This window comes from Pimephales promelas, chromosome 22, assembly GCF_988280905.1.
Source record: "Pimephales promelas chromosome 22, fPimPro1.hap1.1, whole genome shotgun sequence".
In the NCBI taxonomy this organism is placed as follows: Eukaryota; Metazoa; Chordata; class Actinopteri; order Cypriniformes; family Leuciscidae; genus Pimephales; species Pimephales promelas.
The window spans coordinates 9971258-9986275 of record NC_142790.1 but is presented as its reverse complement, the minus strand read 5'-3'; the positions used below and the strand labels follow the sequence as shown (position 1 = coordinate 9986275).

General features: G+C 38.4%; 1 protein-coding gene across 3 annotated transcripts in view; it reads right to left on the bottom strand.

Annotated features, from left to right (window-relative positions):
* The window catches only part of mppe1 (metallophosphoesterase 1), a 106991-nt gene that overhangs the window by 66634 nt on the left and 25339 nt on the right, over positions 1-15018 (bottom strand). For all 3 annotated transcript variants that reach the window (XM_089125827.1, XM_089125826.1, XM_089125825.1), the window contains 3 exons: positions 3031-3134; positions 1671-1751; positions 1483-1591 (listed from right to left, as the gene is read on the bottom strand). In XM_089125827.1, coding sequence (XP_088981953.1) covers positions 1483-1591; positions 1671-1751; positions 3031-3134 — 294 coding nt within the window. The remainder of the gene's footprint in view (positions 1-1482; positions 1592-1670; positions 1752-3030; positions 3135-15018) is intronic.

Sequence of the window (15018 nt, the reverse complement as noted above, 5' to 3'; positions counted from 1 at the left end):
TCGGATTTTCCACACAGGTACATAAATTACATTTAGCCTCGTCTTAAATTGATACTCTCATTCATTCATTATCGCGATATAATTTTTCTTGATAAAACGATATCAAGTTCGAGTCAATATTGTCAATACTCGATATCAATATCGAGTCAATACTCGATATCAATATCGAGTTCGATAAATGTTCGATGATGTTTATGTGCCAAAAGCGGAACGAAACTCATTTGAACCGCATGCGCCTCACGGACTATTTATCCGCTTGGCTCAAAATCCACGGCAGCGCAAGCTCACTGGAGCAGACGCGTTTACTCTGTATCCTAATGACAAAGATGAATTGATATTAAGAAGAGGATCTATGATCTCTGGAAGAATTTTTTTCAGTAGCTTAGTCATAGATAGATACAACCAAAAATATAGGCTTCTAATCTTTCAGTGTGCAAAACCATGATAATATGAAAAACTTCAAAACAGAGCGGCACAAAGTGCGTATGCAAAGTGCAAAATTAGGTGTTTAAAGTAACATGGAGTCACAGTGTGCAGCACTGCAAAAGTGAGCATTTAAAAGTTTATGGCACAAAGCGAAGAAATCTCGAGTGCACAAATCCTAGTGAATATCTGTCCAACAGTTTATTGATCATTTGTTTCTGCACAGTTTTAAATTCCAGTTATTGTGCGTTTGATGCCAATTCACTGTCCTTGTGATGTGTGTGATCTAACAGGCACACGGTAGCGAGTCATTTAAAAACAGCAATAAACTCCAGTAAAATAAAGTAATTTTATGCAAATCCACAGTCCTTTATCTACAGATCAAGCATTATAATATGAATATATCATATTGGAGAGAGTTTTATCGTGCATCCTACCGTAACCGGACGAGGCGCTGTTTGAATACTGTGGATACACGAGGATAGCTCAAAATGCGTAGAGATAACACGCCACTTGACTCGAAAAGTGCCGTGTATGTTTATGCAAAAGTCATGATGTCATGTTGAATAGAGAATGATTAAAAGCCACAGTGGAGGGAAGACAAGGAGTCTCCGTGAACTTTAATTTAATGATGTAAATAGAATTCTGTCCCTCACATTAAGCTATAGAATGGCTTCAGATATGACTTTGAATATATTGCTGGAAAACATAATTAGTGCTTGTCTATTACTTTCGGTCCATGACTACCCCTTGTTCCGTATGCCTATAAAAGAGCGCAATAATCGCAGTTGTCTGAAACAATCACTGTTAGATCAAATAATCAAGACCAGACGGTTATTTAATTATCTCGACAGGCCAACCCCCAAGGGGTTTGCAACCCCCTGGGTTTAAAACAAACAAGTGTGCATTCTAGAAAATAAATGTAACCAATCACAGAATGCAGAATTAGCATTAATGTATCAAAAAAAAGAAAGAAAGAAAACAGCTGGTTATATTAAGGAAGAGAAATTCAACAATTATAGTTACTGATGAAACTATTATATCTAGAATCTTTATTACCTGAAAAGAGCAATTAAGAGCATGTGAGAGTTTGTATAGCTCCTCCTCTACACGTTGGCAGATGGGGCAGTGATCACCATGTAGAGCAACACTATTCACCAGCAAGAAACTGTAAAAATAAACAAGTAATACAGAGACAAAATTATAAATCTTGGTGGAGGAATTGATGAAAATGCTTAGAAACTTACTTGACTCCTCTAATGGTGAGGATCCTTGCTGATGTGACATTAAATACTTGCTCAAACCGCTCCAACTTCTGCTTAGTCATTCTGCCAAAGTAAGAGAAAGACAATAAAGGAACCACACCTATATAAATCAGGCACCTTCTGAAAATGGCTTGAATATAAAATGACCTTCTACATCCTGTCAGTCTTTTTTGATTTTAGAAACATTAACAACAAAACATTAAACAGGAAAAAAAAGAAAACAACAATTATACTGTATACATATGTCAAAACAATGGTACATTAATATCATGACGTGGTGCATGCTTAGAAAAGTATGTTCCAGGTTACACAAAAAAATAATAATAATAATAATAATTTTGTTCAGATTTTCCCTTAACAATATATTAGATAAATTAGAGCTATCAGAGTTTTTCCAAAGACATTCGACAATGAAGTTCTGCTTGTAATCAACATATTCTTACCAGAGTAAGGTAAAGTGCAAGTTACAGGAAAAATATTTAATTTACAAAGTTCAGGACATTTGGGACATTATGTTTCACCACCAGTGATAAAAAATCTAAAACCCTTTTCCCAAAAAAGTTGAACTTGGGGACACTTCCTTAAGCAATGATATAAAGTTCCTATCTCTAGGTTGCATTATATACATTGATTGGGAATGTTGGGCTTACATTGTAGTCATTCTGGAGTTATGTATACTCTCATAAACTTGTAAGTTTAAACCAGGTATTAATTGTCTGGGTTTGGGTCTGTTACCAGATACTCTGCAATTCACCTTCTGTTATATTCTCTGCATTTTTTCCCCTGCAGTTATTAATTCCTGAAAAAACTGAGCATAGTTTAATTTCTTAATAAATCTGGCACCTTTAAACCTTTTGATGCCCAGATTTTAAAACCAGCATCAATGTGTCCCTGGCGTAAAGATAATGTTTCCCCAAATAGGGGTAAATTGCAATAATTGCAAAATCTGTCAAAGATGTTTCAAAGCTTCGTACCACACAATAGTATTTTCAAAAAAGGATTGGAAGTGGCCTTTTTCAAACACCCTGTCAGTCTTACTGCTAAATACTAATCTGAGATGATGCTGACAGCATGCTACAATAAACATTTAATTTTCAAATCAACATTCTTGAGTCAAAATGTATTCAAATTTCTCAAAAAAGATAATGTTAGTCAAGTTAACATCATTTCACAGTAGGACTACGCGATTTGATAAAAAAGTGGTTATTTTTTAAATATTTTTGAATTTACTGCAATCCTTAATGAAATAGTATACAGTGAAAACATTGACTCTAAATAGACAATATAGGTGAGTGAAAACTACACATTGCCTCTGTAGGTCAATTATAACCCTTAAACTCACTCGTTATGGAAGCCGATGTCATGATTTCCTATAAGAACCACAAGCTTTGTGTCACTAGGATGACGGAAGATCCATTTAAAACGTCTGACATCATCCTCCCAGTCCTGAGTGGAGAGCACAGCACAGATAATTACACCTACCATATAAATGGATATGATCAAATGATAAGGTGAAAAAAAAACTGTCGACAGTCTTAATGAAATGATTTTGGCTTTGCTACCTATTGCCCTTCAACCGTTTAAAATCCCCATTTTTTAAACAACAATGCTTAAAAACGCATGCAAACGGTATGTTTTCGTGACACAGCAACACAGCAATGTGAGTCACATGAACGTAACAGTATTAGAGAAACTAGTCCCAAGATTTTTACCGGTTAATCTTGTCTACCGGTATATCGCCCGCCCCCAAGCGCAAGTAATATTAATGAGCCCAAAAATATAAGTATGCATTCATACATTTTCATGCACAGAAGCAACATTTTAGATTAAACTACTATTATGAAGTTTTATCATACAAAAAAAAATACTTGACACTGTTAGATTTTGGTGCATTTGGCCGAGCAGTGCAGTGGTTTGGTTGGCTCGCCAATGTATTAGATTTTTCCAATACATAAAATAAGCAAGCTTGACCAGAGTTCTTGTGGGGGAAAAAATGTATTAAAGGTTTGTAGCAGTCCTCCAGCAGCGATGTTAGCATGTCGCCCTTCAACAATCTTAACACAAAGTTCTGTCTGAGAGACATATCTTTTTACATAAAGACAGGGCTACAAACAATAGAAACCTGTTAGGACCTCCCATAGGAAATCAGTCTAACTGGCTAATCCACTCTGAACAATGGCCATACATCTGAATGGGCACTCACCTTTGGCACATATCTTTGCAGACACAGACAGAGTGGATTACATCTGATACACAGTCACAGTGTAAATGAATCTTTGGAGGGGACACACACACACACACACACACTCACCCATGGGTTGAAATGCTCACCCATAAGAGAATTTTATACCTTGTAATAATAAAAAAAAAAAAAAGTTAAATGCATCAACCATATGCACTTTGATAGATCAAAATTAAGAGCTTTAAAGGAGATTAAAGGCATTAAAGGAGAACTCCGGTCAATTTTAACATTGAGCTCATTTTTTGTACATTTGGAGTGAAAAAAAAAAAAGCTTCTTTTTTTGGGATGATGACGTAGGATGACGTATTGACGTGTTTGTGTGCGTTGGGTGCAAAATTCAACATGGCAGCGCGCCACTGCTAGAAAAGACAAACTTTGTATATATATATATATATATATATATATATATATATATTTTTTTTTTTTTTTCATCTCTCGCTTTTTCCGTTACAACATCACCCGCTTAAAACTAGTGATGGCCAAATGCAGCGTTTCGAAGCATTATTGCTTTCTGATACTATTGTGTCGAAAATGGTTCATTACTCGAAGCTTCATTCAGATAGAAATGGCAGCACCATCTCCTGGTGAAGTAAATGTAATGCAACAAAGCTGACAACCATAAAATGCAAGTAGGCGTGTGTTAACGCCCCGTTTATGACGAGTTTACCGAAGCGATCAAAGCTGAAACAGTGTTAGTGCTGTGAAACTCATGTAGGTGAATTTTACAGATACGGATAAATTTCATGTGTTCACCTTGATAATAAAACAATAAGGATGATGATGAGTGTGTGTAATTATTTCTTTAGACAGAAGATCAGACCAGCTCAAAAAAAGCTGGAAACTATCACAGAAATTCTAATGGTTTCAATTAAGATACCAATAAGGAACCATTTTCTTTTACCATTTAAACCATGTTTTCCATGAGTATTGAAACCATGACATTAGCTACTGCTTCTTTCCTATGGGAACCACCAGAACTCTGTAACTGTACTGGTGGGACTGATATTTTTGTATGTTGAAAGGATGTGCTTGTGTAACTGGTTGAACTTGAATAATGTAGCAGAGGGTTTTTACAGTTTCTGTCTTTCTCCATATCATTCACTAGATATGAAAAATATTTGTATGCAGAAATGTCAAAGAACTAATCTTATTCGGGAAAATAAGTTTAAAGTGTTCCCAAAATTGCGAACGACTTTCTCGATATGGCTCCATCACAACACTAAAATAAACTCAATCCACTCTCAATAATAAGGCCAATCCAAACACCCAGTCCTACTACTAACCCACGGTGTTGCCATGGTTTGGCTTCACTTTTATGAGAAATACAGCCGCCAGGTTTCAAACCTGTCAACACTGGATCGGGCTGTCAAAGCAGTCAGGCGTTTCACTACGGAGTGAACCAGTAGGCTTGTTCGACTTCATGCAGCTCTGCGCAGACCGAGCGGCGGCTGACTTGAAACAGTGCATGCCGGTTAGAAATTTTGTCCGACTTGATGCAGCGCTGACTCCACGTGACTGTGACATATGCCATCAAAGTACCGCAAGAGCGATACGAGAGTAGCCGGAGGACTCAGCCAGCGCAGCTTCTCAAGAGCGGCTGCACGAGCTTTGATGATGTCACAGCTGTTCCACGATTTGCCGGATTCACCGCATGACAACGATCACGTGCGTTTCATGTTTATTCTCAAACCTTTAGTTCCACTAAAGCTCACAAATCAGTATTTTATAACAGTAAACACTCTTTTCATGTAGTCGCAATGTTATATTGTGTCATGTTTATCATGTTTATCAAAATAAAACTGATTAAAAAACGTTGATTCCATGTCATTGATTATAGGCTTATTTTGAACTTTATTCTAGTTCAAACAGATGCTGTATGAAGCAGTAAAGTATTGAATGAAAATGTGTCTGAAATATCTGTTTATTTGGCAAATGTTGCATTTATTTCACTTCAGCTGTGGTATAAGCATGCAAACACCACGTGAGCGGTCACTACGGGAACCAGAAAGTGTCCGACTTCACGTCTCCGTTTGCAACTCCTCCCCGCCTGCACGCGGCTAATCTCGCCGATCGGTTGCATCCAGCCGCAGGCGATGTCGAACATACCTAGTGTGTTTGCTTCAGACGTCATTTTCACGTGACTAGTGACGTAATGATACAAGCTCCGAAGCAGTGGTTCATTACAATGACCTTTCGAGTTTGAAGCAAGCTTCGGAGCCAGACGTAACATCACTACTTAAAACCTGGATTTCAACTCGGACCTGGACCAACTGGAAGATTACATTGACCATCACTTCAACAGACTCTGTAACGTTACAATGGGCCGATCACGCAAAGCCAAAAAACCACGCACTTCGGACTCTCCCTTATCAACCGATCCCTCGCCGTCACCAACATCACCAGCTTCCACTCCGATCAAAACAAACTGCTGTTCCGACGTACTTTTATCAATCAACGAGCGCTTATCTAACCTGGACTCTAGACTTTCACTAATCGAAGTACTCCACAAAGAATTCCAAAACCTCCGCCATAGCCTGGAATATAGTCAACAGCAAGTCGATTCACTCACAGAAGAAAATAAATTACTGAAAAGCTCCGTGGACACACTCACTGCAAACCTTTCAGCTAAACACTCAACTTACCTCCGTCATCGCCGAGAACAGAGCCATGCAAGAAACCATCCTGGCTATACAATCACGCAGTATGAGAGATAATCTAATCTTCTCCGGCATTCCTGAATCATCCACCGAAGACCCCGAAAAATCTGTTAAAGTCCCTGTAAAGTCAAAATTAAGTATGTGTTCTGAGTTTGTCACACCACAGAAAAATGTATAATTAGCCACCCAGCCAAATTTGAATGATAAAAAAAGTCGGGAAGTACATAAAATAAGCTATCAAAATCATGAAAAAATGAACAGATTCTCTGCTCTCAAACTCTGGGGGCGTGTCCGCTGGCTGTGCTGAAACCACGCCCACTCACGGGAAAGCTGTTGACAGTGATATTAGCTTATTAGCTTTTGGAGACGGGAGGATGAAAGCTGAGGCGGGAGATCGTCGTTTCGGCCCCGTTCACCAGTAAGGGCGGATTATCAGTGAATTATCAGTGAATCCAAGTTGTCTCTGAGGAAAGTTTATAAAACGATCCAGTGTAAAATGATCACTACAGAGGCGGGTGTTTGCGGTGATCATCAGATCTTCACAGCGCCGGCCCGAGCCTTTTGGGGGCCCTAAGCAGAATTTGATTTGGGGGCCCCTCCCACGACGCGGAGTCACCTGTGTTTGACGATTATTGACATAAATGTCACGCAAAAATGATACATTATAAATGAATACACTAAGGTTATGTATTAATAAAAAAATAGATGCCTACTTAAATAAAAAAGTTTGAAAACAGTCTTAAAACTGTCTCAAAACATATACAATAAATTATTTGCTAAAATTATGACAAAACTGAGAAATTAGAAACGTAAGAGCAATTATACTTTGGCCTATCCTCCTGGGACCCAGGAATAGACTTTTGTCCACTGTAGTGGACATTATATTTTAGTGTATTTCTCTGACACCATGCATGTCACATTTTTTTTTCTGGATGTCCTGTAAAGAGCACATTCAGGGCAATACAGAGATACCAAATGTTTGGAGGTTTCACCATGAAAACAACTTCTTCTTGGTCTTTAAAAATGTCTAACATTAATTTAGTGATCAAATGTAGCACTCTTATTGAAATATGGTAATATATTGTAATTATAATTTAAATCTAACTACTTTTCAAATTGTATTTCATCAACCAACATCTCATGAAAATGTTATGGGGTTTCAAATGAAAAAAATGACTTTCCGTTACAGGGCATTGATTTCATTCATGTCCACTGTAGAGAACATCAGGACATAAATCATGTTTATCAGGCATTCTGGGAGACATAACAAGTGAATATGTAAATAAATTATACGTCAATATTCTTATGACATATTAGATATTATTATTAAAATGTTGCTTATTATTACGCCAATGCTTACACTTCTTTCCTCATTAAATGTTGCTCCAAGAACACATTAATGTGCAAATTAGATACAGTGTATAGATACTTTGCATTGAATGGGAATATTAATTTATGCCAATTTTACCCATATATTGCATAAAGTAAATTGGTGTATCAATTAATTCCATTATATCTTTCATAACATAGTTGATAATCATCTTTATACAAATTTTAGTTCAAAAAAATCCTGAAACCCCAAAATGTATTGGTGATTGGAAAAAAAATCCCATTGTTTTTGCCTACACATTGTATGTCATTTAATTTTAACAACTGAGTCCTGGTGTCCACTACAGAGGACAAAGTATTACATATGAATAAAATATAATTTTTCAAAAAGGTTTTTTTTTTTTTTACCATTTGTTTATTATGCTCTAAACAATGTGATGACATGAAAAAAAAAACTAAATTAAAAAAAAAACTTTCTGGGTCTCAGGAGGCTATTGTTGAAAACTAAAAATATTACTAGCCTATTTCTCAACTGTCTCAATACAGAGTAACTATCCTCAAAATCTTTATTATTGTTATTATTATTATTGTAACAGACTTTGTTATATAGTACATGACATAATCAACACAGTCTGTTACTATAATACCGGTTATGATGTTCTGGCGCTCGTTGTATGTGTGTATGCAATGTATTTTTCCCCTCGGGGCTTGCCGTAGATGGGTCGTGCGCACTTGCTAGGTTACTGGAGTGTCGCGGGTGTTTGGAGATCTGATGTGTGGTATAATAAAGTGGAGAAGAGTTCAAACTGCTATGTTTATTATTTATTCAAACTGCTACCCTTACACCTTGAAGGATAAGTTCTCCTGCGGGCTATTTTCTCCAACTTAAACCGATACCGTGACTAGGCGCAGTTGCGCACGAATTGTCTATGCACGCGCGAGGTGTCTAGAAGATTATACGTATGACTTAAACGCTGGCAGACAGAGCAGCAGTTGTAACTTGTAGGCAGGTATATTGACCATTAAATCAGAATGTTGTTGTCTTGAACTATTCATTCAGTCATATTCATTCATTCATTGATTTATGTCACTTGTTTAAGTCATCTAAAAAAATAAAAATAAAATATAGCTGCGAGCAGCGATGGCGGGCCCAAGCCGGAGGCACCGCAACCCCGGTTCCTTTAGTTACCTAAAGGCACCCGGGTGGCGGTGCCGAAGGCTTTGGCCCTTTCATGATTAAATGTTAAAGCGGCTTGCCATACTCTGTCATTTCGACTAGTCACAATTATGTTACAGATATCTTAAATGATAATACAAACTATCCAAAGTGTAACGACTAGACAGAAAGACGTTGTTGATATCTACAATGTTAATTCCGGATAGGCAAACTTAGCTTTTAAATGTTAAAAGGGCTTGCCATACAGGGACGTAGGCTCAGAGAGAGGCTCACCATATTCAGACCAAAATATCTGACTTCCTCTTGGTCCGAGCTAATGACTATGTATTAGAAAGTTGTACGGCTTGAGGAGTACAATGTATATACCGATTTTTGTAACTGTAGATAAAACTAACAACCAATGTAGTAGCACTTCTCTTTTTTTGATTGGCTGATGCGTAGCAGGGTCGACTGCTGAACTCCAGGCGAGACGCGCTTGATTCTCACGTGAGAGCGGCGCGGCCAGAGAAATTGCGTATATTAAATATATTATTAATAGTTTTTCCGCATGAGAAATACAATGTGTGACGGGAGTGTGAGACAAAAGACTGAAACGAGTGACTGTCATGCTCAATGCGTGACACACTATAAAAAAATATTTCACACTGACTCCACATTTAGGGGGCCACAAGGGGGTCCAAGCTTGTTGTCGCAGGGGCACTGGCCCCCCCAGGCCCCCGCCTAGAACCGCCATTGCTCACACACACACACACACACACACACTTTCTCTCTCTCTCAAGAAGCAAAAACATGACTGCTAAAGGTTGTATCAGCGATGGCGGGGTAACATCACTTAACATCACGAGTGCTATTCCCTTAGGCCACGCCCCCTTGTCTCCCCAAAGTATTATAAGCAATCATGCGCATCCCGTGTGCAGAATGATGCACTTGAAGCAACACCAAGTCACAGCACGCAACGCTTCACATTGAAAAGAACATAGCGAAGGGATGGTATCTATAATCTATGCTTAGTAGGGCTGCACGATTTGGGAAAATGTCATATTTGAGCCAATATTGCAATTGCGATTTGCGACTCCGATATAATAAAATGGTTTCATGAGTCCAACTTGCTTGGTTCTAAAGTAAAATGCACACACAGATTAATGTTTATTTCTCAACTCAAACTAAAAACAACAACAACAATAAATGATTGATAACACCTATAATGATCAATAAACCATCAACCAAACCAACATTACAGTGATTCCATCAATTGAAAGCCATCAACTTTTTAAAAAATTATTACGCTTAAAAAAAATATATAACAGCTTTTAAATTAAGTGAACTTCAAACAATCCCCACATAAACCCATAATAAAAAACATATTTACCTGTGCCCTTCCTGTCTTAACAGGTACAGAAATTGAATAAAGTTATCAAACAGTCTGCGCTGCCTGAATCATAAATTATATATATAATAATCCTTATTAAAGCTACAAAAGTTCTTTACTCAAGATCAGTGAGTAATTTTCTAATTTCCCTTTGTTCTTTTAACTTTACTGAAAGAACGCTTTATTCGCTGCTGGCCCTTTAAGAGCACCCGTTGCCGAGACGCGGATCTCACACGCGCCTCATAGCACAACTCTTTTCATCCATAGACTTTTCTTATGTTATGAAGATACTAGACAAAATCACATTTTGGCATAATTGTGTGTGCTATTGTTCGTTCAAGCTCGAAAGAGAACTGTTTATTCTGGGCTGGCACACGGTCAGTGCATGCGCATTATGCGAGTCTCATCTATTCTAATCTAGGGCACTCACAGGCAGCTTTTCACTTCTTGTCGTGCAAAATGCGAAAAGGCATTTGAACCAATAAGAGGGGGATCTTGTAACACTAGTCAAAGGATGACAAAAAAAGAAGAGATGCTGCGCTAATAGCCCTACTTTGTTTATTTCATATAAAATCGCGGCATTTTGCGTTATATAATTGCATAGGTTTGAGATCGCTATTACGACTGCGATATAATTAATCGTGCAGCACTAATGCTTAGTGTATTCTAAAGGGCAATAAACTCCACTCCAGCAAGATAGTCATTTTATGCAAATCATAGACCTTTATGCCTTATCTACAAATAAAGTATAATATTGGGAACATTGATCTTGAAGAGAGTGTCGTCGTGTTACTGTCGCAACCGAACGCGACGCGCTAATGCTGATGCATGGAGAATGACTGAGGCGAGATGACTTTCCGTTAACTTTAACTTAGAGACTAAAATATTAATTTTACCACACATTAAGCTATTGAATGACTTTAGAAGTCTTGGAATATAGTGTGAAAACTTGATTGTGCTTTACAGTTTTTTATGCCTTTAGTGGGGCTTAACAAAATAACACAATATGCAGAATGTCGGACGTCACTTATAGGCTAAACTGTTTTTATAGATAAAACTATTTACATTCGGCAGTCATGAAAACAAATCTCAGATAACGGTTGACTAGGTAACAATGTGTAATTTTGCGCCGGAGTTCTCCTTTAACTTACATTAGCTAGCTAACTACGAACGAGCTAACCAGATAACATTAACAAATTGACAAGCACTTACTGGGCACAGTGGGCAGAATGGCTCTTCAAATGACGGACGAAATTGGAGGTTGTCATCTGACTGTCCGCGATCTTAACGTTGCATGTCTTGCAAAGCGCTGTTCTTTTGCCATCTTGTTGTAAGAAATTCTTGAATCCAAAAGCGACGACGACCCTCGTTATCCCTCCGGCTGACATGTTGATGTGATCTGATGTAAGTGGGCGTGGTGTGCGCGTAAGGTATGAGAGGGCATGACTGATGATCTCGTGATCCAGTCATGACAGCGCTATTCTCAGCCTGCGCTCCAGCTGGATCAACTTTATTTTTTTTACATAATTTATATATTTTATATTCAAACTGAAAACATGATGTGATTAACACTCAAGTCATATTATTACATGCAAGTGTGTTTGATTTATGGACCAAATTTTCAGATCAAGTTTATGGACCAAGTTAATTTAATTAATAAACCTATAAAACTATTAATGCACTACAATTAAACTGGTTATATGCCTTTACTTATAAAAAATAAAAAACTTATTAAAAAAAATACCAGGCTTAAGGCATTTATTTTTTATGCAGGCCATACACACAGGAGTGAAATGGTTAAGACCCCTCCCCCTACAAACACACACACATACACAGACAGGCAAAGACAGAGATGTAGGCTCAGATTAAGCAAGACCACATTCAAACAAACATATCTGACTTTCTGTGGGTCCTAGCTAATGAGTGTCAATTAGAAAGTTGTCCGGCTCGAGGAGTACAATATACATACCGATTTTTGTAACTGTAGATAAAACTAACAACCCTACTTTTGTCAAAAGGTGGCGCTACTGAGCCCTCACCACGCCCGTTTCTGAAACATTGCACGTGTCTACTGGCTAATAAATGTGATGTGTCTGTCGAGTTTCATGCATTTTGAAGCATGCTAAGGGTCTCAAAAGCATCCTAAAAGCATCCTAAAAGAAGGGTAAAGTTTGATGCGTCGCCACGGCAACAGTTTCAAAGATATCAAGAATCCATTCACAGGTCTATATCTGCCGTATGTTTACATTATACATATGAAGTTTGAAGCAAATCGGGTAAAAATAAAAGGGTGATATCAAAGCATTTTGAAAGTGACACACTTCCTGCTGCCAGTTGGTGGCGCTATAACTTTGACTCACAATAGTCACATCCATGTGATCGTCCTCTTACAGCGAACATACTGCTGAAGTTTCATCAAGATCAGTTAATGTATGCTGAAGTTATAACAAACTTCCTGTTTCACGTTTCTCGCCATGATTTCGTTTCCTCGCCACGGCCAAACCGTTCGAGATATCAAAAATCCCCACACAAGCTTTCATCCTCAATGTCTTCACTTTACGCTGACCGAGTATCGTCGAATTTGGATCAAAGCTCTAGGAGGAGTATTTCAAATAACATTGCGAGCGTTTTACAAACAAACCTCAATAGCCGACTTCCTGTTGGGCTGGGGTAAAAAGTAAAAGCGCGAGGTATAGATGAAACGATGAGATCAACATGCGTACCGAGTTTCATATTATTACATGCAAGCGTGTTTGAGTTATGGACCAAGTGTTCGGACCCCATTCCAGGGGGCGCTGACGAGCCCCCCTGCCACGCCCGGGTACCATCTTCAGCCCGGCTCTGATGGCCGCGGGTTCTGACCCGTGTGCAAAGTTTCAAGAGTTTTCGAGCATGTTAAGGGCCCCAAAAGTGCCCGAATAGTCGTAAGAAAAATAATAATAATAATAATAGAAAAGAATAATCCTAAGGAAAACAATAGGGCCTTCGCCCTTTCAGGGCTTGGGCCCTAAAAATAACCTCGATTTGGGGGCCCCCTGGTGGCCAGGGGGCCCCAAGCAGCCGCTTAGTTCGCTTATGCCTCGGGCCGGCCCTGGATCTTCATCAAGGTAACGTTAGGCTCTCTAAAAACCTCTTCTTGATGTGATCGTTTTTAAGGGAATTTAAACGAAGATACCGATCTGTTTTGTACATGATCGCATCCAGGTAGTAGCCCATGCATGTCCGTGTCGAAGGCATAGCTAGCTAGAAAACTGTAGGCTCAGCTGTAGTAACTAATAGTACTGACAGTCATTAGCGATTGAGCGGTGAGCGGTGTGCTCGGGGAGTGTGTGTGGAGAGAGGGAGATCAGACTCTGTGTGTCATCAAATAGGGGGGTGTCCAGCAGCTCATGGGTTCCAGTGCGTCACGGAGCCCTGTTTTAGCCCCGCCGAATTAATCCGTAAAATTGCAATGGTGAAAAACTGTTTAACGGTCTAACTCCACATTTCAGTACTTCACAGTTCACAGACTTTGTAATATGTTTTAGCAATACATATGTAACATTTATAATGTGTTTAGAACTTTTTTGTGGAATTGACTTTACAGGGACTTTAAGGACTTCCTGGTTAATCAGCTCAAACTTACACCGGAGACTGTGGAGCACATCACCTTCCACCGCGTTCACCGTATAGGACAGAAACACGTCAACTCCACCCGTTCCCGCCCCATCATCGCCAAATTTGAACATTTCAAACAAAAAGTACTGGTTCAGCGACAAGGACGACAGCTCAAAGGGACTCATTACGGACTCAATGACCAATATCCACAAGAGATCATCCGCAGACGTAAGCTACTTTTCCCCATCTGCAAGACAATGATCAACCAAGGTAAAAAAGCAATCATCACAGTGGATAAATTATATATTGATGGACAATTGTTTAGAGACAAAGACACTACTCCCTGACTTTACTAATTATTGAAAATAGCAATGTAACATTTCCAATCCGTTTATGCTCAATTTATATTCAATTTATATTCCTCATATTCTTTCATTAAACCACTTGCACCACGCACGCACATTGTATTCTAAATGCACCTAAATAGTCTTGCCCACTGTTTATATGTTCTGTTGTTGGTTATAGGTATCTATATTTTCCCTGTTTTTTCCCTGTTTGTCATTTGTTGTCATAGATTTACACACACACACACTCAACCACATTCACATCCACACACACAGACTTATACTCACACAAGGTAACTATGAAATGTACATTATAGGTTCATGCAGTTGAAGTTCATAACATGGAATATTCTTGGAGTTGGTTCACAAACAAACAAAAAAAAGTTTTAAATTACCTAAAAAATACACAAGCGGATATATGTTTAAAGGAGAACTCCGGCGAACAATGAACCTTTGGTCTAATAAAACATCGGTACATATTTAACCGTTCTCTGAGATTTGTTTTCAGGATAATCGAATGTAAAGCGTTTTATCTCTAAAAACTGTTTAGCGTATAATGCTAGTAATGGGGGCATTGACTAAGTAAAAAGAAATCGCTATTTTATACCACTAACA